Source organism: Oncorhynchus keta, chromosome 17 (genome assembly GCF_023373465.1).
Source record: "Oncorhynchus keta strain PuntledgeMale-10-30-2019 chromosome 17, Oket_V2, whole genome shotgun sequence".
In the NCBI taxonomy this organism is placed as follows: Eukaryota; Metazoa; Chordata; class Actinopteri; order Salmoniformes; family Salmonidae; genus Oncorhynchus; species Oncorhynchus keta.
Window position 1 is genome coordinate 1,008,308 of NC_068437.1, and position 27,900 is coordinate 1,036,207.

The 27,900-nt window shown below is 41.6% G+C and overlaps 1 protein-coding gene across 1 annotated transcript in view; it reads right to left on the reverse strand.

Moving 5' to 3' along the window:
* Positions 1-27,900, reverse strand: part of abtb2b (ankyrin repeat and BTB (POZ) domain containing 2b) — a 145,803-nt gene that overhangs the window by 28,971 nt on the left and 88,932 nt on the right. Inside the window, exon 3 of the mRNA XM_052465215.1 lies at positions 17,593-17,803. Within this exon, the coding sequence (XP_052321175.1) occupies positions 17,593-17,803 (211 nt within the window). The remainder of the gene's footprint in view (positions 1-17,592; positions 17,804-27,900) is intronic.

Here is a 27,900-nt window from a genome sequence, read left to right on the forward strand (position 1 = left end):
GAAGGAGGGGAAGGAGGGAGTGAGGGAGGGAAGGAGGGAGGAGGGAGGGGGAGGGGAGGGAGTGAGGAGGGAGGGGGAGAAGGAGGGAGGAGGGGAGGGAAGGAGGGAGTGAGGGGGAAGGAGGGAGGGAGGGAGGAGGGAGGGAAGGAGGGAGGAGGGAGGGAAGGGGGAGTGAGGGAGGGAAGGAGGGGAGGGAAGGAGGGAGGGGAGGGAAGGAGGGAGTGGGAGGGAAGGAGGGAGAGAGGGAGGGAAGGAGGGGAGTTAGGGGAGGGAGGGAAGGAGGGAAGGAGGGAAGGGGGAGGGGGAGGGAAGGAGGGAGTGAGGGAGGGAAGGAGGGAGGGAGGGAAGGAGGGAGTGAGGGAGGGAAGGAGGGAGTGAGGGAGGGAAGGAGGGAGTGAGGGAGGGAGTGAGGGAGGGAAGGAGGGAATTAGGGAGGGAGAGAGAGAGAGATATATTACCATAAGACAGACCACATATTTACCCGGCACACCATAATTGACAAACAAACCAAAATAAAAGCAGAAAAGTCTTCTCATGCATTGTTGATTTCAAAAAAGCATTTGACTCAACTAGGCATGATGGTCTGCAATATAAATTGGATAGAAAGCGGTGTTGGGGGAAAAACCTACAAATGATAAAATGCATGTACACAAATAAGTGTGCAGTTAAGATTGGCAAAAAGCACACAGATTTCTTTCCACGGGGTCGTGGGATAAGACAGGGATGCAGCTTGAGCCTAAACCTCTTCAACATATATATCAACAAATTAGCGAGTGCCGTAGAACAGTATGCAACACCCGGCCTCACCCAACTAGAATCTGGGTGTCAAATTGTTTGCTAATTATCTGGTGCTTCTGTCACCAACCGAGGAGGGCCTACAGCAGCACCAAGATCTTCTGGACAGACACGGTCAGACCGGGGCCCTGACAGTGAATCTCAATAAGACAAAAATAATGGTTTTCCAAAAAAGGTCCAGTTACCAGGACCACAAAGACAAAATTCCATCTAGACACTGTTGCCCTGGATCACACAAAAAACGATACCTATCTCAGCCTAAACATCAGCACCACAGGTAACTTCCACAAAGCTGTGAAGAAACTGAGAGACAAGACAAAAAGGCACTTCCACGCCATCAAAAGGAACATAAAATTCAACATTCCAATTAGGATCTGGCTAAAAATACTTGACTCAGTTACAGAATCCATTCCCCTTTATGGTTGTGAGGTCTGGGGTCCACTCACCAACCAAAAATTCACAAAATGGGACAAGCATCAAATTGAGACTCTGCATGCAGTATTCTGCAAAAACCTCCTCACCAAATAATGCATGCAGAGCAGAATTAAGACGATACCCGCAAATGATCAAAATCCAGAAAAGAGACGTTAAATTCTAAAACCACCAAAAAGGAAGCGATTCCCAAACCTTCCATACCAAAGCAATTACCTACAGAGAGATAAACTCAGTGAAAAGTGATGCTTGCTGAGCAACACAATTAGACCCAACTAAATCATTAGAAAACAAAAAGATAATTACTTGACACATTGACAATAATTAACCAAGGAAACTGTGCAAACTGGAATGCTATTTGGCCCTAAACAGATACTACACAGTGGAAGAATACTTGACCACTGTGACTGACCCATAAATTAAGGAAAGCTTTGACTATGTACAGACTCAGTGAGCATAGCCTTGCTATTGAGAAAGGCCACCATAGGCAGATCTGGCTCTTGAGAGATGACAAGATATGTGCACACTGCCCACAAAATTATGTGGAAAATTAGCTGCACTTCCAAACCAAACATATTTTAATCTTTATTTTACTAGGCAAGTCAGTTAAGAACAAATTCTGATTTTCAATGACGGCCTAGGAACAGTGGGTTCACAGTGCCTGTTGAGGGGCAGAACGACAGATTTGTACCTTGTCAGCTCGGGGATTTGAACTTGCAACCTTGCTAGTCCAACGCTCTAACCACTAGGCTACCCTGCCGCCCCTGAGTATGACCATATTAGAGACACATATTTCCCTCAGATTACACAGACCAACAAATAATTTGAAAAATCAAATCCAATTTTGATAAAGTCAGATATCTATTATGCGAAATTTCACAGTGTGCAATCATAGCACCAAGATGTATGTGTGTGTGAGTGTTTGTCTGCTGTAGATCATTTTTCTGCAGTAATCCCACTTGACTTTTAGAAGACCATGCACACAGGTAAACACTCCTGCTACCAGACCACACACGTGGTGCTCTCTCTTTAGCTCTCTCTATTGCCTGTCTCTGACCCCTGCCATGACAACAACATTCAATCAGAATGCAAGCAACAACATTTGTTATAGCACTTGGGCTACAGTCAGCAAACATGGGGAGTTGAGACGATAGTTCCTATGTACGTTGTAATCTATGTACGTTGTAATCTATGTCCGTTGTAATCTATGTATGTTGTAATCTATGTCCGTTGTAATCTATGTATGTTGTAATCTATGTCCGTTGTAATCTATGTATGTTGTAATCTATGTCCGTTGTAATCTATGTATGTTGTAATCTATGTATGTTGTAATCTATGTACGTTGTAATCTATGTACGTTGTAATCTATGTCCGTTGTAATCTATGTACGTTGTAATCTATGTCCGTTGTAATCTATGTACGTTGTAATCTATGTCCGTTGTAATCTATGTACGTTGTAATCTATGTCCGTTGTAATCTATGTACGTTGTAATCTATGTCCGTTGTAATCTATGTATGTTGTAATCTATGTCCGTTGTAATCTATGTATGTTGTAATCTATGTCCGTTGTAATCTATGTATGTTGTAATCTATGTCCGTTGTAATCTATGTATGTTGTAATCTATGTATGTTGTAATCTATGTACGTTGTAATCTATGTACGTTGTAAATTGCTGTGCAATGTGCTTTGCCTTATAACTCAAATTCCAAATTCTCACCTGTGTAGTCCTCCCCCTGCTTAAACATGAGTGGTGCTCTCTTTCTCTCTCGCTTACTCTATTGCCTGTCTCTGACTCCTGCCATGACAACAACATGAAATCCGAATGTAGGAAATACATTTTTTGTTATAGCACTTGGGCTACAGTCTGCAAAGGTGAGTAGTTAAACAGATAGAGAATTCAAACTAAAATTCTCAATTGATAACCTGTTCGTCCTCTCCCTGCCTTAACATGGGTGTTGCTCTCTCTCTCACTACCGCCATAATCATATGACCAAATACCATTATCATATGACAAGAATGGCTAGCCTTAACCATGATGGGGTTAGCTTATTAATATTAATTAGATTCTGCTTTTATGATTTAAATCATGTATTTACTGGCTGGCAATATGTATATCTAGCTAGCTGATTACATAAACTCAGCAAAAAAAGAAATGTCCCTTCTTCAGGACCCTGTCTTTCAAAGATAATTCATAAAAATCCAAATCACAGATCTTCATTGTAATGGGTTTAAACACTGTTTCCCATGTGTGTTCAATGAACCATAAACAAGTAACGAACATGCACCTGTGGAACAGTTGTTAAGACACTAACAGCTTACAGACGGTAGGCAATTAAGGTCACAGTTATGAAAACTTAGGACACTTAAGAGGCCTTTCTCCTGACTCTGAAAAACACCCAAAGAAAGATGCCCAACTCATCTGCGTGAACGTGCCTTAGGCATGCTGCAAGGAGGTATGAGGACTGCAGATGTGGCCATGGCAATAAATTGCAATGTCCGTACTGTGAGACGCCTAAGGCAGCACTACAGGGAGACAGGACGGACAGCTTGATCGTCCTCGCAGTGGCAGACCACGTGTAACAACACCTGCACAGGATCGGTACATCCGAGCATCACACCTGAGGGACAGGTACGGGATGGCATCAACAACTGCCTGACTTACACCAGGAATGCACAATCCCTCCATCAGTGCTCAGACTGTCCGCAATAGGCTGAGAGTGTAATTGTCACCAGGATCACTCTACTCTGTGTCACTTTACTGCATATTAGTTATGACAGCACAAACAACACTCTGGCTCTCAGCCCAGAGCAGTTTCAAATAAAGTATTTTCATCTCCAATACTAAACACTTATTGATTCACCAAAAAGCTGCTCTCTAGATTAAACCAATCAGAAACCAGTTCCACATTCCCAGAGGTGCTGTATAAAAGGAAAAACATCCCCCTATCCTGGTTTATTGAATGGTCTACTTAATTTATGGCCCTCTCGTATCTGAACAAGAGGCCTGAAATGGGACACTCTCAGCAGCTTTAAGACAAGAATGGAGTGTGTGTGTGTGTGTGCACATGTTTGTCCTTGTACGCATGAGTGTGTGTGTGTGTGTGTGTGTGTGTGTGTGTGTGTGTGTGTGTGTGTGTGTGTGTGTGTGTGTGTGTGTGTGTGTGTGTGTGTGTGTGTGTGTGTGTGTGTGTGTGTGTGTGTGCATCGGTGTATATACACACCACTGCCAGTGACCCACACAGGAAATTAGATGGAGCATGTCTGTCTGTATGTACCCCACCCATCATCACCCTCACAATCTGTCCCCATCACCATGTTACTCCACAACAACACACACACACACACATACAGACCAGCCCCCAACCTTTCACAGGAACCAGTGTCCCCTCTGTCCATCAAAACCAGATGCCCGCATTGGACTGAAACTAAATAACACGAGGGCTAGTCCACTCCACTAACCCACTTCCAAACACTATCCCCCACACTAGTGTTGTCACGATACCAGAATTTCCACTTTGATACTGATACCAGGTTTAGTATCACAATTCTCAATACCGTCACGATACTTGATACCGAAACCATATTAGCCAAAAGTCAGTTATTGCTCTGTTCTATTAATGGGAATCTTTTGAGATAAATATTTGACCATTTTATGTGTATTTTTTTGAGACAGCCATGTATGTATTAATGAATAGATTATACAATAATACAATCAATTTGACTTTGTTTCTAACCACAAAACAACATAATGGTAATCATTTATTTGAATGGTAAATCTCCATTGATAAACTGGGTAAATCAAGATGTAGCCTAAGTCTATTCAAAATACAGGTGAATGCATATTATTCAAAAGGATTGTATGAATGCATTATTATTTTTTTATTTGAGCTTGTTTTAGCTGATTTCATGGGGCAACAAAATCCCTTCTATTTAGGACACGTTTTATTGGCAACTGCGAGGATAACAATATTATTTTATTGAAGTGATCAACAACATTTGCATAGAATAAGCAATCTCTTCTTATATAAAAGTGTGCACTGTCTCTTTAAGAAAAAAATGACGTAATTTGCGAGGCAAATAATCTGACTTTGTGTAATCTGACTTTGTGGCTATGGAATTTTGTGGAAACCAGACGGGAGGCGAGGGAGACTAAAAAGTGAATGAGTTTTTGGTGGCGAGGGACGTTTTTAAGTGGCGTTTTGTTGACAGTCGGCAAATTTTGCGTTACGGTTAGCATATTATCACAAACAAAGTACTAGGGTACTGAATTGATGTTTGCTTCAGTTGTAAGCTAGCAAGGAAAGGTAGCCTACAATTAAAACTGAAAGCTACCGGTATCGTCCTGTATTGTAAAGTGTTGGTCGGACATTGTTTTGCGAACAGTAATGAACAGTTTCAACATTTGTACATGCCGTGTTGCATTATTCAAGTGCGTTAACTTCTGTGCAGAATGAATGGGGAGCTAACACAGACTCTGGGCTCAGCTAAAACAGGCCTAAACACCATTCTCTTTAGGATGGCTTTCTGTGGATAGATGTGCTCCTTGGTTTCCAAGTCCCTTGTAGCGTCACCTGTGTTCTTTGTGCCAGTTGACCATTTTTTTCCTATTTGTTTTCAATTTCAAATGTCATGCACTTTGAGATTATTCTGTATAATGAAAAGTGCTTTACAAATGTAATAAATTGTTATTATTATTAACAATGCAGACAGCACTATTATTATTAGAAAACCAGACAGCACGAGCAATGAACTGGAGCAGGCACGCGCTATAAAGGGCTGTGCTGATAGACCTGATCCTCTCAATCACGAGACACATTTTACAGAAGTTTTTTTTGTACCGAAAAAGTACTGACGTTTCGGTATACCGTGCAGCACTACCCCCCCACACACACACACACACAAAGCTGGTTTTGTACTAAAATCACGGATTACAAAAACTCTTGGAGACAGTAGATGTTGACATCGCATACACGTTTTTAAACAAATATATACAGTGCATTCGGAAAGTATTCAGAACCTTTTGACTTTATCAACAAAAACATTAGGTTACAGCCTTATTCTAAAATGGATAAAACATTTTCCTCAGCAATCTACACACAATACCCGATAATGACCAAGGAAAAACAAGTTTTTCTAATATTTGTATCAAATTTGTTAAAAATAAAAATCAGAAATATCTTCATATAAGTATTCAGACCCTTTGCTATGATACTCGAAATTGAGCTCAGGTGCAGCCTGTTTCCATTGATCAGCCTTGAGATGTTTATACAACTTGATTGGAGTCCACCTGTGGTAAATTCAATGGATTGGACATGATTTGGAAAGACACACACCTGTCTATATAAAGGTCCCACAGTTGACAGTGCATGTCAGAGCAAAAACCAAGCCATGAGGTTGAAGGAATTGTCCATAGAGTTCCGAGACAGGATTGTGTAGAGGCACAGATCTGGAGAAGGATACCAAAACACTTCTGCAGCATTGAAGGTCCCCAAGAACACAGTGGCCTCCATCATTCTTAAATGGAAGAGGTAAGGAACCACCAAGACTCTTCCTAGAGCTGTCCACCCGTACAAACTAAGCTATCGGGGGAGAAGGGCCTTGGTCAGGGAGATGATCAAGAACCTGATGGTCACTTTGACAGAGCTCCAGAGTTCCTCTGTAGCGATGGGAGAACCATCCAATTAATCTAACTAATCAGGCCTTTACGGTAGAGTGGCCAGACAGAAGCCACTCCTCAGTAAAAGACACATGACAGCCCGCTTGGAGTTTCCAAAGGCACCTAAAGGACTCTCAGACCATGAGAAACAAGATTCTCTGGTCTGATGAAACCAAGATTGAACTCTTTGGCCTGAATACCAAGAGTCACGTCTAGTGGAAACCTGGCACCATCCCTACGGTGAAGCATGGTGGTGGCAGCATCATGCTGTGGGGATTTTTGTTTCAGCGGCAGGGACTTGGAGACAAGTCAGGATTGAGGGAAAGCGAGATCATTGATAAAAACCTGCTTCCGAGCGTTCAGGACCTCAGACTAGGACGAATATTCACCTTCCAACAGGACAACGACCCTAAGCACACAGCCAAGACAACGCAGAAGTGGCTTCGGGACAAGTCTCTGTATGTCCTTCTGTGGCACAGCCAGAGCCTGGACTTGAACCCGAGCGATGCTCCCCATACAACCTGACAGAGCTTGAGAGGATCTGCAGAGAAGAATTGGAGAAACTCCCCAAATACAGGTGCGTCAAGCATGTTGCGTCATACCCAAGAAGACTTGAAGCTGTAATCACTGCCAAAGGTGCTTCAACCAAGCACTGAGTAAAGGGTCTGAATACTTATGTAAATGTGATGTTTCAGTTGTTGTTGTTTTGTTTTTTTACATTTGCAGAAATGTAATAAAACCTGTTTTCGCTTTGTCATTATGGGGTAGATTAATGAAGGGAAAAAAATATTTAATCAATTTTAGAATTAGGCTGTATTGTAACAAAATGTGGAAAACCTCAAGAGGCATGAATACTTTCCAAATGCACTGTATATCCATTATCAGTGTATTTTACATTGTAATAAAGCCAATGCAGGCTTATCACACAGTAAGGTGTTTGCACCCTAACCCTAGACTCCTCATCCTACCCCTCAACGGCTGATCTTAGCTCAGAGATCCTAGATTTAGAGCCAATGAGATGTAAATACAAACAGGCCAGCCAGATTTGTACACAGCACGTGTCTGGACTCGTGTAGATCTGGGTCCATTACAACTACAACAGATCTGATAGCAATCTAATAACGAGACAGACTCAGACCTTGGTGTTAACAATATTAAGTTGCCCTCAATCACAGATCTAGGATCATATTATCTTGCTTCCACGCATAAATGTAAACACTACAAAATGGAAAATATCTGACCTTGTAGCAGTGTTTAGGGGCAACATTATCTCCCCACTTTGTATCATCACTACACATTGTCCAATTAGACAGACACTTTCTACTGCTAGAGCCTGTGTGTGCGTGTGTGTCTGCATGTGTGTGTCTACATGTGTGTCTGGGTGTGTGTGTTTAGGGTGGTCTGGGGAATTACTTGAATTACTCATGCTTGGAAGCAGAAAATATTTGTCTGGGAAGGGAGAGGAGAGGTAAAGAAAGGGTAAAGTAAATTGTCATTAACATCTCTCACTGATGAAAGTTGTTGTTTACATTAAATATATTTAGTGGGATGACTCGGTGTTATTCAAATATACCACACATGTACGAAAGAATGCGCACACACATGCCCTCACACACACTTGTAACAGACGCACACAAAACACACACACACACTAACACAATGCTTGCATGGCATTGTCTGTTGAATGTTGAATTAAGTATGTTCCTGTGATAAGACGTGTTGAGTAGAGTTGGGGTCTGCTCAAATGTCTTGGGCCACACAGAGTTGTGGTTAGAGTTTACAACAAAATGTTAATGGAGGTTTCTGGAGAGAGAGTGAGAGAGTGAGTGAGTGAGTGAGTGAGTGAGTGAGTGAGTGAGTGAGTGAGTGAGTGAGTGAGTGAGTGAGTGAGTGAGTGAGTGAGTGAGTGAGTGAGTGAGAGAGAGAGAGAGAGAGAGAGAGAGAGAGAGAGAGAGAGAGAGAGAGAGAATGAAAGCAAGAGAGAGTGAGAGAAAGAGAGTGAGGGAACATTAAAAAATGTTATGGTGGCATCACACTATAATTATTTTCAGATACTAATTGTACCTCCCATCTCTCACACACACACGCGCACACACACACACTTGTAGAGGTCTGGTGGAATGGAGAGTTGTGTGTGGTGTTCTTTTCTCTTTGATAATAATGAGAAGAGCATATTTGCTCTTTCATCTCTTCAGTAGGTCCTATGATTGTGTGTAGTCTGGTGTGAAGGTGAACGGAAAGGCACTGGAGCGACGAACCGCCCTTACTGTCTCTGCCTGGCCGGTTCTCCTCCAACGGGATTCTCTGCCTCTAACCCTTTTACGGGGGCTGAGTCTCTGGCTTCCTGGTGCTCTTTCATCCCGTCCCTAGGAGTGGTGCGTCACTCGAGTGGGTTGAGTCACTGACGTGATCTTCCTGTCTGGGTTTGGCGCCCCTCTCGGGTTTGTGCCGTGGGGAAGATCTTCGTGGGCTATACTCGGCCTTGTCTCAGGGTAGTAAGTTGGTGGTTGAAGATATCCCTCTAGTGGTGTGGGGGCTGTGCTTTGGCAAAGTGGGTGGGGTTATATCCTTCCTGGTTGGCCCTGTCTGGGGATATCGTTGGACGGAGACACAGTGTCTCCCGACCCCTCCTCTCTCAGTCTCCGGTATTTATGCTGCAATAGTTTGTGTGTCGGTGTCTGTTATATCTGGAGTATTTCTGCTGTCTTATCCGGTGTTCTGTGTGAATTTAAGTATGCTCCCTCTAATTCTCTCCCTCCCCTCCCGAGGACCTGAGCCCTGGGACCATGCCTCAGGACTACCTGGCCTGATGACTCCTTATTGTCCCCAGTCCACCTGGTCATGCTGCTGATTCAGTTTCAACAGGTCTGCCTGCGGCTATGGAACATCTATGAATGTTTGAACATCTTGGACATGTACTGTAATAATCTCAACCACAGCACAGCAGAAGAGGACTGGCCACCCCTCAGAGCCTGGTCCCTCTCTAGGCTTCTTCCTAGGTTCCTGCCTTTCTAGGGAGTTTTTCCTAGCCACCGTGCTTCTACATCTGCATTGTTTGCTGTTTGGAGATTTAGGCTGGGTTTCTGTATTGCACTTTGTGACATCAGCTGATGTACAAAGTGCTTTATAAATACATTTGATTGATTGATTGATTGATTGATTGATTGATTGATTGATTGATTGATTGATTGATTGATGTACGGTATGGGAGCCAGCTGGAGTAGATGTGTGTGTGTGTCTCAGGATTAGGGTTGCAAAGCTACTGGTAATTTACCAAAGTTACCAGAATCTACAGTACTTTTGGTAATTAACAGAAAATATATGGCAATCTATTGTAACTTTGGTAATTTATACTTGAATAACTTTGTAAAAAATCTATTCATATATAGTGTTAATGTATTATTTCTGTGTCATTATTGTCCATGACTTTCTAGTAGATAGAACATATGGTTCAAGAGAAAATAGCCTAATTAATCAAAAAGGCATCTAATCAACAATGGCATTATTTTCAATGAACTCTTCCAACTATTGACTTTTCACAACTGCCACCGGTTTGATGCCAAAACATTCACAACAAATACATATTGACATAGTAAAATAAATAAAAGTTTGTAAAAAATTTAAAAAAATAACCTTAAAATGAGATTTCATGCTGACACCCTCATTCTAAACACCAATGGTATTCACCAAGTTGATGGTTTATATTTAGGATAATGTTTTACAGCTTTACAGACACCTGTGATAATCTGAAGTACCCAAAAGAGCCACTAGATGTCTTGTGATATATTACATAACATCCTTGAGATACCAAAATTCTGGTTGTTTCCTGGTAAATGTAGAAAGTTTCCAGTAATATACTCTCCCTTTGCAACCCTACTCAAGAAGGGCACACACAAACACACACATGCCGCTCCTACCATAACCAAACAAACATTCCCTTGGATGCATATACAATCATAAACTCAAATGAAAAACACAAACAGCCCACTAGGCACAGACATCAATTCAACACCTATTCCACATTTGTTCAGCAAAATTGTATTGAAATGATTTCAAAATAACATTGATTCAATCAGTGTGAGCAACTCGGAGATTGACATGCCTAAAAACACTAGACTAGTGAGTGAGAGCAGCATCCACTTTGTATGCAAGAGTGCATAGATACCTTTACACAGCTCACCATAACATAACTCACAAGTGTGTCATTAACCCTTGAACATACAGGAGACATTTCTCCTGAACCTCACGCACGCACGCACGCATATCATTTAGATTTGAGATTCTTCAAAGTAGCCATCCTTTACCCGAGATGACAGCTTTGCACACACTTGGCATTCTCTCAATCAGCTTCATGTGGAATGCTTTTCCAACAGTCTTGAAGAAGTTCCCACATTTGCTGAACACATGTTGGCTGCTTTTCCTTCACTCGGCGGTCCAACTAATCCCAAACCATCTCAATAGGGTTGAGGATGGGTGATTGTGGAGGCCAGGTCATCTGATGCAGCACTACATCACTCTCCTTCTGGGTCAAATAGCCCTTAAATAGCCTAGAGGTGTGTTTTGGGTCATTGTCCTGTTGAAAAACAAATCATAGTCCCACTAGGTGTAAACCAGATGGGATGGCATATCAATGCAGAATACTGTGGTTGCCATGCTGGTTAAGTTTCCCTTGAATTGTAAATAAATCACTGACAGTGCCACCAGCAAAGCACCCCCACACCACCTCCTCCATGCTTCACGGTGGGAACCAGATATGCGGAGATCATCCGTTGACCTACTCTGCATCTCACAAAGACACAGCAGCTGGAACCAACAACCTCAAATTTGGACTCATCAGACCGAAAAGACAGATTTCCACCAGTCTAATGTTCATTGTTTGTGTTTCTTGGCCGAAGGAAGTCTCTTCTTATTATTGGTGTCATTTTGTAGTGGTTTCTTTGTAGAAATTCGACCTTGAAGGCCTGATTCAAGCAGTCTTATCTGAACAGTTGATGTTGAGATGTGTGTAGGGTTGCAAACTTTCTGGTAAATTTCCGAAATTCTTCATGGGATGTTAAGCCCGGGATTTTGGGGAATTTTGCTTAAAGTCATCAAAAAAGTTAGCTTATAACAGTGAACCTTTGTAGTGGGATACACATAAAGCAATTCTAGATCTTGTGGCATATTTTGGCTAAACTATCCCCAATTCAATGGAATTGCAACCCTCTGCATGCACAGTAAATTCTTCCATTACATGTGCAGTGCACCCTTCCATCACATGTACAGCTGATTCTCAATATCTTGCACACTAATGAGATGCTATTGAGCCAACACTACTACACTGTCTGAGCCCAGGACTACATGCTTTCTGGTAAGTTTTGATTACAATACTGAGTGGAGTGAATATATTTAATATGACATGAAAGCTTTTTTGTTAATTAGTAAATAGTAGCCTACAGCAAAGTGTGTTTAAATCATTTCTAACTTGTTAACAATTTTAGTTTTTGCTACCATATGGGTTTAGCTTGCTTGAGTCTGCTAACTGAGGAGTGTTAATTGACCTGTCTCTATAAATGTTTCATTTTAAAACATTTATTTTACTAAGGAATTGTTTAATCTAACTGATTAACTATTTATCTGCACGTGGAATGGTATTTTTACAAAAACAAAATCTAATCTTTACAGGAAAATGCCACGGGTACTATCTGATGTGTGGAGACATTTCACTGTAGGTAATGTAGAAGGAAAAGCTGTGTACATTTTGCAAATATTGTGCACAATCATGTGAAGAATGCAACAAATATGCAGAATCATCTGGACAAGTGCATAAAGTTCCCTCATTGCTCACAACAAGCAACCTCTGACAAAGGTCCCTCTACATCTATTTGTGGTGAAAATTACGAATCCGACACCTCATCGATAGCAACAGCTCATGGTCCTCCAGGAATCAAAGGTTTTTTGACTCAATGGAGGAACGTAGTCAGAGAAATGCTGATGAATGTCTTGATCGAGCTGTGTATGCAACTGGTTCACGTCTGATGCTCACAGGAAATGTGTATTGGAAGAGATTTTTGAATGTTCTTCGCCCAGCATACCCCCCTCCAACCAGACATGCTTTATCTACGAAGTTGCTTGATGCAGAGTTCAACAGAGTTCAAGTGAAGGTCAAGCAATTCATAAAGAAAGCAGACTGTATTGCAATCATCTCTGATGGGTGGTTGAATGTTCCCAGGCAAGGAATAATTAATTACATAATCTCCACCCCTCAACTAGTATTCTACAAGAGCACAGACACAAGGACAACAGACACACCGGCCTCTATATTGCAGATGCACTGAAGGCAGTCATCAATGACCTTGGACCACATAAGTTATTTGCACTGGTGACAGACAATGCTGTGAACATGAAGGCTGCTTGGTCTAAAGTGGAGGACTCCTACCCTATCCTCACATCACACCCATTGGCTGTGCTGCTCATGAAGCTGACTACATTGGCTGACTCTGCTCCTGAAGGACATCATGGCACTGAAAACAATGGATACACTCTACAAGAGAGCAAAGGAAATTGTTAGGTATGTGAAGGGTCATCAAGTTATAGCAGCAATCTACCTCACCAAGCCAAGTGAGAAGAATAAGAGCTCCACATTGAAGCTGCCCAGCAACACCCGTTGGGGTGTTGTTGTCATCAAGACTGATGTTCAGACTCTTCTTGCAGATGTAAGAGAAGAAATCCGTACTGCCCTGCCCACTTCACTCTTGCTCCAAGCAGAGGAAACTGCAATTCTGAAATACATAAAAAAGCGTGAAGACTTCTGCCTGAAGCCCATATACGCTGCAGCGTACATGTTGGACCCCAAGTATGCTGGTAAGAGCATTCTGTCTGGTGCAGAGATCAACAAGGCCTATGGTGTCATCACTACCATGTCTCACCACCGGCAGTCTGGCGAAGTACACTTCCAAGCAAGGGCTTTGGGATGGAGATGCAATATGTGCCAACATATATCATCAGTCACCTGGTGGAAGGGACTTTGTGGATCCGAGGCTCTTTCCCATGTTTCCTCCATCATCCTCCAAATCCCACCAACATCAGCCACCTCAGAGCGCAACTGGTCCTTGTTTGGGAACACACACACCAAAGCACGCAACAGGCTGACCAATACAAGGGTTGAAAAATTGATGGCCATCCGGGCAAATTTGAGGCTTTTTGAGCCTGGCAATGAGCCATCCTCAACAAGGTTGGAAAGTGACAATGAAGATGAGGCCTCAGAGTCTGATGTTTAAGAGATGTTCATTGAGGAAGTCCAGGGAGAAGACATGGACGTCTGAGAGGAAGACAAGCAAAGCTTAAGTTTCTAGACTATCATTTTACAGATGTATGTTGAAAATGTTTTTGGGAGATGCGATGGATCATTGGGATCATTCAATATTCCCTTTCTTTTGTTGTTCAGTGAAATTATCACGTGAAGAGTCAACTAATAATAATAATAATAATTTAATAACAGTTAAATTCGTAACTAAATCGTTTTTTTTATTTCTATTTGAAGGATTGAATCATTTGCAATTATGTCTACTTATGGAGAGACACCTGAAACCCCACCTCTTTAAGGAATACCTAGGATAGGATAAAGTAATCCTTCTCACCCCCCTTAAAAGATTTAGATGCACTATTGTAAAGTGGCTGTTCCACTCGATGTCATAAGGTGAATGCACCAATTTGTAAGTCGCTCTGGATAAGAGCGTCTGCTAAATGACTTAAATGTAAATGTAAATGTTATGAGAAGGTAAAAGGTTTATGTTTCTGTCTCCATATGATATGGTAAATATATCCAATGCAAAAAACATCTACATTTAAATGGTATTAATATTAATTTGCAAATATTTCCGTTAATTCCCATTTTTCCAGTTAATTCCCACAGAAAGTTTCCACCTCTGAATATTCCCCAAAATGTGCAACCTTAGATGTGTCTGTTACTTGAACTCTGTGAAGCATTTATTTGGGCTGCAATTTAAGGTGCAGCTAACGCTAATGAACATATCCTCTGCAGCAGAGGTAACTCTGGGTCTTCCTTTGCTGTGGTGGTCCTCATGAGAGCCAATTTCAGCATAGCGCTTGATGGTTTTTGCAACTGCACTTGAAGAAACTTACGAAGTACTTGAAATGTTCCATATTGACTGACCTTCATGTCTTAAAGTAATGACGGACTGTCGTTTCTTTTTGCTAATTTGAGTTGTTCTTGCCATACTACAGACTCGGTCTATTACCAAACAGGGCCATCTTCTGTATACCACCTCTACCATGTCACAACACAACTAATTGTCTCAAACGCATTAAGAAGGAAAGAAATTCCACAAATGAACTTTTAACAAGGCACACCTGTTAATTGAAATGCATTCCAAGTGACTACCTCATGAAGCTGGTTCATAGAATTCCAAGTGTGTAAAGCTGTCATCAAGACAAAGAAAGGGTGGCTACTTTGAAGAATCTCAAATATTTTGAATTGTTTAACACTGTTTTGGTTACTACATGATTCCATATGTGTTACTTTATAGTCTTGACATCTTCACTGTTATTAGAAAATAGTCACATAAAGAATTACCCTTGAATGAGTAGGTCTTTCCAAACGTTTGACTGGTACTGTATGAAGACGTGCATGTGAACACACACACACACACACACACACACACACACACCTCCCTAAAATGTAGCAGGTTCAAAACATTGTCTTTTTAATTTCACCAATCACTTCCGTAACACATCCATGAACCCTGGAGAACCAACCTAAGGGAACCGACGTGTAGTTTCATAATGACCACATGAGCTACGTAAGCTGATATTTATACAGCTTTTTATCACATCTTACTGGAGGACAGGAAATAGTGGAATCAGTAGTGAGTCAGCCCTAGTCCACGCCCTGTTGTCACTGGCATACGTACAACACAAGCAGTAATTTCCAGAGAGAACCCCTGCTCTATAGTGGCTATTTGAACAGCGATTCTCTTATTTGTATTTATTTAGTCTGAACCTAAATGACTAAAACGAGGTAGAAAGTGTGTAGAAAATGCCTACATTTATTTATTTAATCTCCGAAAACGTATCTTTCTTCAATCACAGTATTATCAACACAGACTATTATCAGCACATTTTGGTTGATTTTGTGGTCTTAAACCAGTGAGCTAACTAACAATCTTCTTCAAAAATTGTGTTCTCTTGTCATATACTTGTTACATTTACAATCAATATAGCGTTAAAAATAGTTTCCCAGACTACATTTTGGCGGGTTTTTTCCGCAGTGTGATATTGGGTCGTGACTGAGACAACCAGGTTTAATTTGAGTCCTGAGGCAAAACCAGATGAGAAATGTCGAATGAGCACACATCATTCAGTTCATTAACATGGTCATGGAACCTCTAATCTCCCACAAATCAGCTATAGGCCTACAACTGTTCAGACACTACCAATAAACTAATCAGACACTACCAATGAGATAACTATGTCTAAAAACATACAATTACCTTGACCCCAACCTCAAAGCCGAGAAGCCAGCCATAAGAGATGAAAAGAGCCACTGACAGGGTTAAAACCCATTAGCACCTCTTAAATACACTAACCCTTTCTCTTATTCACATCTTTCAAATAGTCCACAGTTCTCCAAGACTAACATTTACACCTGTAACGACTACCTAGCATTAGCACCTGAATAAGAACCTTGTAGACTCCATTGTGAATGGTTGGTGGGAAGAGGAGGGGTTCACAGGAAGTTTGTGACAAGTTGATAAGAGCTCTTTAATAAAGTGATGTACTTGGTGAATGTGAGCTGTGTAAGAAAGAACTGTGGTTAGCCAACTTCGCCTATTGTCAGTTCTTAATGAAACAGTGTCAGTCACAGACACATGTTTATTTGAGTTTTTCTGCATCTACAGTTGAAGTCAGAAGTTTACATACACCATAGCCAACTACAATTAAACTCAGCTTTTCACAATTCCGAACATTTAATCCTAGTAAAAAATCTAATCAAATCAAATTTTATTTGTCACATACACATGGTTAGCAGATGTTAATGCGAGTGTAGCGAAATGCTTGTGCTTCTAGTTCCGACAATGCAGTCCCTGTCTTAGGTCAGGTAGGATCACCACTTCATTTTAAGAATGTGAAATGTCAGAATAATAGCAGAGACAATTATTTATTTCAGCTTTTATTTCCTTCATCACATTCCCTGTGGGTCAGAAGTTTACAAAACACTCAATTAGTATTTGGTAGTGTTGCCTTTAAATTGTTTAACTTGTGTTGAATGTTTTGGGTAGACTTCCACAAGCTTCCAACAATTTTGGCCCATTCCTCCTAACAGAGCTGGTGTTACTGAGTCAGGTTTGCAGGCCTCCTTGATCGCACACGCTTTTTTAGTTCTGCCCACAAATTTTCTATAGGGTTGAGGTCAGGGCTTTGTGACGGCCACTCCAATACCTTGACCTTGTTGTCCTTAAGCCATTTTCCACAACTTTGGAAGTATGCTTGTGGTCATTGTCCATTTGGAAGACCCATTTGCGATCAAGCTTCAACTTCCTGACTCATGTCTTGAGAAGTTGCTTCAATATATCAACATAATTATCCTTCCCTCATGATGCCATCTATTTTGTGAAGTGCACAGAGAGAGAAAGAGAGAGTGTGTGTATGAACTGTGTGTCTCTGTGTGTGCGTGTGTGTGTGTGTATAAACATCCATATAACCCCTACCTCTCCTTGCTGAGGGCCATCCTGGGTGGGTCTAGGTTGGGGTTCTCCATGGACTCCATCTGTGGGCAGCGGAGGAAGTAGTAGAGGGTGTGGAGGGCGTCGGGCAACCAGGAGACAATCTGTTGGGGCCGGGTGTGGCGGGCCGGGCTGAGCCCCGTGCGTACGGAGCTCAAACGCTGCATGTGGTGCATGGCTCTGGACACCAGGTCACCTAGGAGAGAGACACAGGGAGATGGTGAGGGTGAAGGTGAGATTAGGGCTGTTGCGGTGACCGTATTACAGCCACACCGGCGGACACGAGACATGAAGGCAGTCAAATTCCATGTGAAAGTTTAGTCAAGGTAATTAGGCTTCTACAAGCTCTGATGCTGCCGATGGTCATTAGCAGCATACCAAACTTTCTAACTGCCTGGTATTCAGCATCTATCTATTGTCCCTCTAATTACTATGACATCAATGCAAATGTAAATGAAAATCTAATCGAACACTTCATGAGAGCCCATAAGCTCATGTTGCGCAACATTTCAATAGGTTATGCAATTGCGCGAGGAAATAAAGCAACGGCCTCTACTAAAAAGAGGAGGATCCCATCAGCTTTCTATAGACTAGGCCTACTATATTTATTTATCTTTCCTAATATTAAGCACATTGTTTATCTTTACAACAGGAGTATAGCATAACTGGCTGGCATGAAAAGTGTGGCGCAGCAGTCTATGGCACTGCATCTGAGTGCTAGAGGCATCACAACAGACCCTGGTTTGATTCCGGGCTGTATCACACCCGGCCGTGATCAGGAGTCCCATAGGGCGGCGCACAATTGGGAAGAGTATCGCCGGGGGGGAGAGACAGGTGCATAATAACGGTCCATTGTAAATCAAAAACAAATTTCTCACATGTATTATTTAGTATATGTAGAGACAATATTAAATCAAGAATAGTGTGATGGGTGACAATATTAGCCATTCAGTGAAATTAAACAGTGGATTTGGAAAGTATTCAGATCCCTTGACTTTTCCCACATCTTGTTTTATTACTTCCTTAGTCTAAAATGTATTAAATTATATTTTTTCCTCATCTACACACACACAATACCACATAATGAGAAAGAAAAAACAGTTTCATACATTTTTGTAAACGTACTAAAAGTAAAAAGTAGAAATACCTTATTTACATACGGTGGGGCAAAAAAGTATTTAGTCAGCCACCAATTGTGCAAGTTCTCCCACTTAAAAAGATGAGAGGCCTGTAATTTTCATCATAGGTACACTTCAACTATGACAGACAAAATGAGAAAAAAAATCCAGAAAATCACATTGTAGGATTTTTTATGAATTTATTTGCAAATTATGGTGGAAAATACATATTTGGTCACCAACAAACAAGCAAGATTTCTGGCTCTCACAGACCTGTAACTTCTTCTTTAAGAGGCTCCTCTGTCCTCCATCTCGTTACCTGTATTAATGGCACCTGTTTGAACTTGTTATCAGTATAAAATACAGCTGTCCACAACCTCAAACAGTCACACTCCAAACTCCACTATGGCCAAGACCAAAGAGCTGTCAAAGGACACCAGAAACAAAATTGTAGACCTGCACCAGGCTGGGAAGACTGAATCTGCAATAGGTAAGCAGCTTGGTTTGAAGAAATCAACTGTGGGAGCAATTATTAGGAAATGGAAGACATACACGACCACTGATAATCTCCCTCGATCTGGGGCTCCACGCAAGATCTCACCCCGTGGGGTCAAATTGATCACAAGAACAGTGAGCAAAAATCACAGAACCACACGGGGGGACCTAGTGAATGACCTGCAGAGAGCTGGGACCAAAGTAACAAAGCCTACCATCAGTACCACACTACGCCGCCAGGGACTCAAATCCTGCAGTGCCAGACGTGTCCCCCTGCTTAAGCCAGTACATGTCCAGGCCCGTCTGAAGTTTGCTAGAGAGCATTTGGATGATCAAGAAGAAGATTGGGAGAATGTCATATGGTCATATGATGAAACCAAAATAGACCTTTTTGGTAAAAACTCAACTCGTCGTGTTTGGAGGACAAAGAATGCTGAGTTGCATCCAAAGAACACCATGCCTACTGTGAAGCATGGGGGTGGAAACATCATGCTTTGGGGCTGTTTTTCTGCAAAGGGACCAGGACGATTTATCCGTGTAAAGGAAAGAATGAATGGGGCCATGTATCGTGAGATTGAGTGAAAACCTCCTTCCATCAGCAAGGGCATTGAAGATTAAACGTGGCTGGGTCTTTCAGCATGACAATGAACCCAAACACACAGCCCGGTGTCTGTCATAGTTGAAGTGTATCTATTATGAAAATTACAGGCCTCTCTCATCTTTTTAAGTGGGAGAACTTGCACAATTGGTGGCTGACTAAATACTTTCCCCCCCCACTGTAAGTACTCAGACCCTTTGCTATGAGACTCAAAATTGAGCTCAAATGTATCCTGTTTCCATTGATCATCCGTGAGATGTTTCTACAACTTGATTGGAGTCCACCTATGGTAGATTCAATTGATTTGACATGATTGGAAAGGCACACAGCTGTCTATATAGGTTCCCACAAACCAAGCCATGAGGTCAAAGGGATTGTCCGTAGAGCTCCGAGAAAGGATTGTGTCGAGGGACAGATCTCGGGAAGGGTACTAAAAATATTTCTGCAGCATTGAAGGTCCCCAAGAACACAGTGGCCTCTATCATCGTAAATGGAAGACGTTTGGAAACATCAAGTGCTAGTCAAATGGTGAATGAGAGACTAATAAAGTGTGCACAGCCTGCACAAAAAAAAACAATGGAGAGCTCATGCCGTTCAAGCAACTGTTTTCAAATCATCATTAGAGTCGCATCATGCAGCCTGACAATGTATTAGAAATAAAAACATATAGCCCAACGTTTGTAGAACAACTACAGTTACATTAATAACTCTAAATTAAGCATATAGGAGTACCTATTTCTATGTTAACTGCTCAACAAATCAAATCAAATCAAATCAAATTTATTTATATAGCCCTTCGTACATCAGCTGATATCTCAAAGTGCTGTACAGAAACCCAGCCTAAAACCCCAAACAGCAAACAATGCAGGTGTAAAAGCACAGAATAGTGGATGCCCACTTCCTTAAATTGTTTGTAGAAAATATTTAGATTTTATTCAGCTTTGTTCAATTGTATTCTTCATACTATAAAATCATTTACAATAATGCCACGGAATTCTAATGCACATTTTGTCTGCTAAATGAAATAGTGTAGCACACAGCCATTTGGCATAGCCACATCAGGACCTAACATAAACACAACTCTAAGTCTGCTATTCTGAAATAGACTACATTTTCTTCATATCATGCTTCTTTAGACCTGGCTAAAATAAATAATCAATTTATTGTGAAGGTGTAGGATATACATGGATTTATTAGACATTTTTAAATGTCTATGTTCCAAAGGTCTGCATCAGTGGCTTGTAGGCTATGCAATGGAAGCCAGGAGATACCAAATGTGTTCATGTTAATTAACGGTTAACAGTTATTTGCTTGACAATCACCAGCTGATGGAATTTCGTGACCGCCACAGCCCTCGGTGAGATACACACCAGTACATACAGTTGAAGTTGTAAGTTTACATACACCTTAGCCAAATATATTTAAACTCAGTTTAATCCAAGCAAAAATTCCCCGTCTTTGGTCAGTTAGGATCACCACAATATTTTAAGAATGTGAAATGTCAGAATAATAGGAGAGATAATGATTTATTTCAGCTTTTATTTATTTAATCACATTCCCAGTCGGTCAAAAGTTTACATTCACTCAATTAGTATTTGGTAGCATTGCCTTAAAATTGTTTAACTTAGGTGAAACAGTTTGGGTAGCCTTCCACAAGCTTCCCACAATAAGTTGGGTGAATTATGGCCCATTCCTCCTAACAGAGCTGGTGTAACTGTGTCAGGTTTGTAGGCCTCCTTGCTTGCACATGTTTTCCACAGGATTGAGGTCAGGGCTTTGTGATGACCACTCCAATACCTTGTCCTTATGCCATTTTGCCACAACTTTGGAAGTATGCTTGGTGTCATTGTCCATTTGGAAGACCCATTTGTGACCAAGCTTCAACTTCCTGACTGTTGTCTTGAGATGTTGCTTCAATATATCCACATAATTTTCCTACCTCCTGATGCCATCAATTTTGTGAAGTGCACCAGTCCCTACTGCAGCAAAGCACCCCCACAACACGATGCTGCCACCCCCGTGCTTCACGGTTGGGATGGTGTTCTTTGGCTTGCAAGCATCTCCCTTTTTCCTCCAAATATAACGATGGTCATTATGGCCAAACAGTTCTATTTTTGTTTCATTAGACCAGAGGACATTTCCGCAAAAAGTATGATCTTTGTCCCCATGTGCAGTTGCAAACCGTAGTCTGTCTTTTTTTATGGTGGTTGTGGAGCAGTGACTTCTTCCTTGCTGAGCGGCCTTTCAGGTTATGTCGATATAGGACTCATTTTACTATGGATATACAGTTTGTACCTTTTTCCTCTAGCATCTTCACAAGGTCCTTTGCTGTTGTTCTGGGATTGATTTGCACTTTTGGCCCCCAAAGTACATTCATCTCTAGGAGCCAGAACGTGTCTCCTTCCTGAGCGGTATGACGGCTGCGTGGTCAAATGGTCTTTATACTTGCGTACTATTGTTTGTACAGATGAACGTGGTACCTTCAGGCGTTTGGAAATTGCTCCCAGGGATGAACCAGACTTGTGGAGGTTTACAATGTTTAGGCTGATTTCTTTTGATTTTCCCATGATGTCAAGCAAAGAGGCACTGAGTTTGAAGGTTAGCCTTGAAATACATCCACAGGTACACCTCCAATTGACTCAAATTATGTCAAAAGCTTATAATGCCATGACATAATTTTCTGGAATTTTCCAAGCTGTTTAAAGGCACAGTCAACTTAGTGTATGTAAACTTCTGACCCACTGGAATTGTGATACAGTGAATTATAAGTGAAAAAATTGTCTGTAAACAATTGTTGGAAAAATTACTTGTGTCATGCACAAAGTATATGTCCTAACCAACTTGCCAAAACTATAGTTTGTTAACAAGAAATGTGTGGAGTGGTTGAAAAATGAGTTTTAATGACTCCAACCTAAGTGTATGTAAACTTCAGACTTCAACTGTACATATAGGTTGATGTGTGTGAGCAGTAGATACATAAATACCACACACACACACACACACAGCTAAAGGTCCACGCACACATGTTCATAAAACAAACAAACAAACAAACACACCACACAGTGTTGGGTGAACCATTTACCACTACAGCAATACTCAGCATTGCCCCCTAGGCTACGTCACCCAGCAAAGGATTTCCCCCTTTCTTTCCTTAACCCATTACATTATTTTATTTTCTTAACCGATTAGTAGTGCCATTACCAGTAAGCACAGCCAGACGAACCCAGTCTAAACAATCATTAATCACTAATGACGTTTGCACTTAATGGACTAGTCAGACAATGACTGGAGGGCTTTTCACACTACTGAGCTGAACTGAGTGGTGCCAAACTAAGCTGTACTGAGTTGGCCTGTTTACACACATCCATCATATAGTTGCTGGAACTGTGCTGAATAGGACAAAGTGAAAAGAAAATATCCGAGCCAGCTCAGTTTGGTTTGGGTCAGCGTGATAGTGTGATAGCCAGGGAATGGGAGTACTACGTGCCGTGAGGCTACACCAATCACCAGGGTCAGGGTCGATGTAGCCACTGGGCTGCTTCATGGTTATTGAGATAATTCAACCAACAAATGGTAGGTGTGGAGTCAGGTCTCACTGGTGGGTTCCAACTTCCCACTATTCCTTTGATTCCATCTGGAGAGTGTTGGCTAGAGAGACATTGTGTTTATTCATATGGATTTAGGTGGGTTACAGGTGGGCACAGCATGTTACAGTGCATTTTACTGTCAGCCATTGTTGCCATTCATGCTCATGGAAACCACCAGAAGGCATCTTTGAGGGTGCCTTTATGAAGCTTGTTGGCACTTGCTTACTCTCCAAAAGAATCCTACAGAGGTCCATGCAGGACAGACATTTTGGTTGCTGTTACCTATCTGAAAGAGCGTAACAAGTTAATTAATTTCATTGACATGAAAGCAACCATAGCCTCAGCTACTATAGCACAGAGATATGCATGACCTTCCCTAAATAAAATATGAATGTATTTCCTTGTGATTGTGTATATTAAATAGATTTAGACTGGCAGCTATAGGTAGGCTACTCGTTGAGCATACTGCGCCGCAGACCTTCATGGCGCTTTGAGGATGAAATGCTCAGTAAGTTTTTGTCTTTTATGATATTTATCTAAAATACACATATTTCGGTAAATTCAGGGACATGTGGGTTCAAGGTTCTTATTGAAATGAAGTTATTGAAATGACATGGAGCTGTTGGCCTAAGGGTCCTAGTGTTACTTACTAATTGGCACGAAGGCCTACTTCAATATAAAGTATATAAATCAATAATTCATTCAACATACAAGTCATCCATGTCTTTAATCACATCTGGATCTGCAACAAATTACTATAGAAATACATGTGCCTGAATGATAGAAATATTGGAATAAAGTAGGCTACTGCAATTTAAGTAAATCAATTATTTCTTACTGAAACACCCAAAGTCATCCAATTGTTATAATAGGATTTTTAGCAATAGCCTACCCACATCTGGTCAACTATTTCAGCACCGTTTTGTGCTGCTTTGAGACAAGCTTGGGGACTGGTCTTGATAAATCAATCAGATTTTTTATTTTCGCTGAATCTCTGTTTGGATACTGGCTAGCCTACAATTAGGCTGTGGAAATGTTATGATTATTTTGCTCTTCACTCGCAGTCGCTTGGTAGTTTTCGGCCTACTACCGACCAGGCACGTTGTACAGTGACATATTTTCCTAAAGAAAACACTGAGGCCTACATAGGCTAATGTAGAATGCATTTTCGTTGTCACATGAGCCGAATACAACAGGTGTTGACCTTACCGTGAAATTCTTACTTACAAGCCCTTAACCAACAGTGGAGTTCAAGAAAAAGTTAAGATGCGTTAAATGCATTAGTGAATTCAATCGCTTTCGCCGACATGTTGTGATTTACTCATTGTTTAATTATTCAAGGCTCCCTTTGTTATTTAGTTTTATATCTAAAATGATTGACTGTATTTAGAAAACAGTGCATATATAGACCTTGCAAATTAATATTTTAAAGTCCCTAAACTCGAGTCTATTGTCCTGCTGAAAGCACAATCCAATTTACTGGAAAGACTGCTGAACCATTTACCCGCAGCATTGTTATTCGGTAACATTCCACAAGTAAATGGTTTAGCAGCTAACAGAACAGAGATTACTCACCTCGAACGGGACATATAATTTTTTCTTTAATGAGTCCCACGCAAAGGACATACTGCCTTCCCAATGCCAGGCCCAAATCCCCTTCATTCGCATGAAGAAAAGATAGAAATACAGGGGGCTGCGATCGGGATGCCTTGGGAGAATTTCGCCGGCGAGTGGGTAACCCGCCTCTACCATTCGTGCAATGAAATGTGCAATCATTGGAAAATAAACTGGATGATCTCTGTTCAAGAATATCCTACAAACGGGACACTAAAAATTGTAACATCTTATGTTTCACAAAGTCGCGGTTGAACGACGACACGGTTAATATAGAGCTGGCGAGCTTTCCGTGCATCGGCAGGACAGAACAGCTATGTGTGGTAAGACAAGGGGGTGGGGGGGTGTGTATTTCTCAATAACAGCTGGTGCACAATGTCTAATATTAAAGAAGTCTCGAGGCATTGCCTGCGTGAGGTAGAGTACCACATGATATGATGTAGACCACACTATCTACCAAGAGAGTTTTCATCTATATTATTTGAAGTCATCTATTTACCACCACCAACTGATGCTGGCAAACAATAAAATGCTCATGCAGAAGCACTGCTCCTAGTGGCCGGGGACTTTAATGCAGGCAAATTTAAATCCATTTGACCTAATTTCTACCAGCATGTCACATGTGCAACCAGAGTGGAAAAAACCTCCAGGCCACCTTTACTCCACACACAGAGACGCATACAAAGCTCTCCCTCGCCCTCCATTTGACAAATCTGACCATAATTATATCCTCCTCATTCCTGCATTCAACAAAAAAATTTACAGGAAGTACCAGTGACTTGCTCAACATGGAAGTGGTCATATGACGCGGATGCTACGCTACAGGACTGTTTTGTTACAGATTGGAATATGTTCTGTGATTCATCAAATGGCATTGAGGAGTATACCACTTCAGTCACTATATATATTTTTATTTTCTCATATACAGTGGGGCAAAAAAGTATTTAGTCAGCCACCAATTGTGCAAGTTCTCCCACTCAAAAAGATGAGAGAGGCCTGTAATTTTCATCATAGGGACACTTCAACTATGACATTGGGGCCAAGCTTCAGAGGAAGAAGAGGAAGACCTTTCACCTTTCACGGTAACCTGTTGTATTTGGCGCACGTGACAAATACAAATTAATATGATTTGACCTACATTAAATAGCTCAGGTCTTGAAATATGTGAAACATTTTCTTTTTTGTGTGTGCACGCGGGATAGAGGAAGAGCACTTCTTACACTATTTTTCTAAATTCAATCACTCTTCTTTTTTTATCCTCATCATTCAGTTAATTCAAGTTTGGTTTATATTGCCTATTCATTGACGGCATTCATTCAGGTAGAGACACATTAGCACCTTGGGACCCAAAAGCATAATCAGCTCTCTAACTCCCCCTTGCGGTGGTCTGGAGCAATGAAGTAGTGATGCAGGGTAATGGACTAAACCACAAATTACCTCTAAAAACTGCAGCATAATCTCAAAACTTTTAATTGAGGAACCACTGTACATATGGAAGTAGTATCTATAAAAGGTATTTGTCAGCCCACGTTCGGAGCGGAGTAGGCCTAAACCACCACATGGAGACGGTTCATTCAGTAGCTGATGACTTTTCCCTATGTGTGTACACTATGAAACTCACAGAGACACACACACATACACAGGGGTACACAGGTATCACGCAGTACAGTGTACAGCAAGCAGTTTAGCAGTTACATCTGCGGGCCCTGGTGGCAATACATTGAAAAAATAAAAGTTTACCTTGGAAGAGATCCAGTGTTGGATAGCCATAGCCAGCTAACATAGCATCCCTCTCTGTTTGAGCCAGGTGTTTGAGTAGGCTAATTTTGTTAGCTGCATCAGCTAGCTAGGTAAGTGAAAGTAAAAAAATAACACAAAATAAAGCTAGCTCTGTCTCTCTCTTTTTTTAAACTGTTCAACTATTGTCTTTCTCTGTCTTTGAGTCACCTACTCACCACATGTAATGCACTGCAGTGCTAGCTAGCTATAGCTGATTGCTGTAGCTGATACTTGATTGGGTCAACAACATGTCAGTTCATTCTGCAAAAGCTCTGATAGGTTAACACCATAGTTCTACCCCAGAGAGTGCCTTCGAGGCCAATGTAGACCTTCATTGCAAAACAGTGTGTTTTAATCAATTATTTGGTGACATTAATATATTTAGTTTTATCTAAAAAGGAAAACTTGTATTCACTGAGGAGGATAGTCATCCCCTTCCTCCTCTGATGAGCATTCACTGACAGGCATACATACACAAAAACACAAACATAAAAACCCACACGTGCACACACAGACGCACTCGCACACCAGATAACCCCCCCTCGTAGTACCCAGAGTAGTGGAACGAGAAAACATCCTAGTGCGTGACCATGGAAGGGGCCGTCTATAAGAGGGGACTGGTAAAACTCACCCCTCAGTAGGCCAGGCACCGTGAGGGGGAAAGGGAAGGGGAGAGAGGCATGGGGGGTGAGAGGCAGGAGGCAGGGTCATGTTTTGGATCATATAGCACACATTTAACATAATTACCCTCATAGGTTAATCTCTAACCTGATCACCGTTGAGTGGGAGGATGGCTGGAGGCCAGGACTGAGGGTAGGAGGAGAGAGGGGCTGGTGAAGGGGTACCATAGGGAGTCAAGTCCTCCAAAAAAAGCCAGAGCCTACTTGTAGCTGAAGGGCTCAATTGTGTTCCCACCAACTGGCCCGCTCCATGGGGGCTCAGAGGAATTCTACCCCAGGACGGAGAGCCCCTCCCTGGCTTCCCAGCCCTGATATACCTCCTGGGGCTTCAGGGCTTAGCTCCACAGGTCTTGAGGATATGAAATACAGCATTATTGGATTCCATGTAATATTGGAGGGATTTCTGCCTCAGAACATGTGAG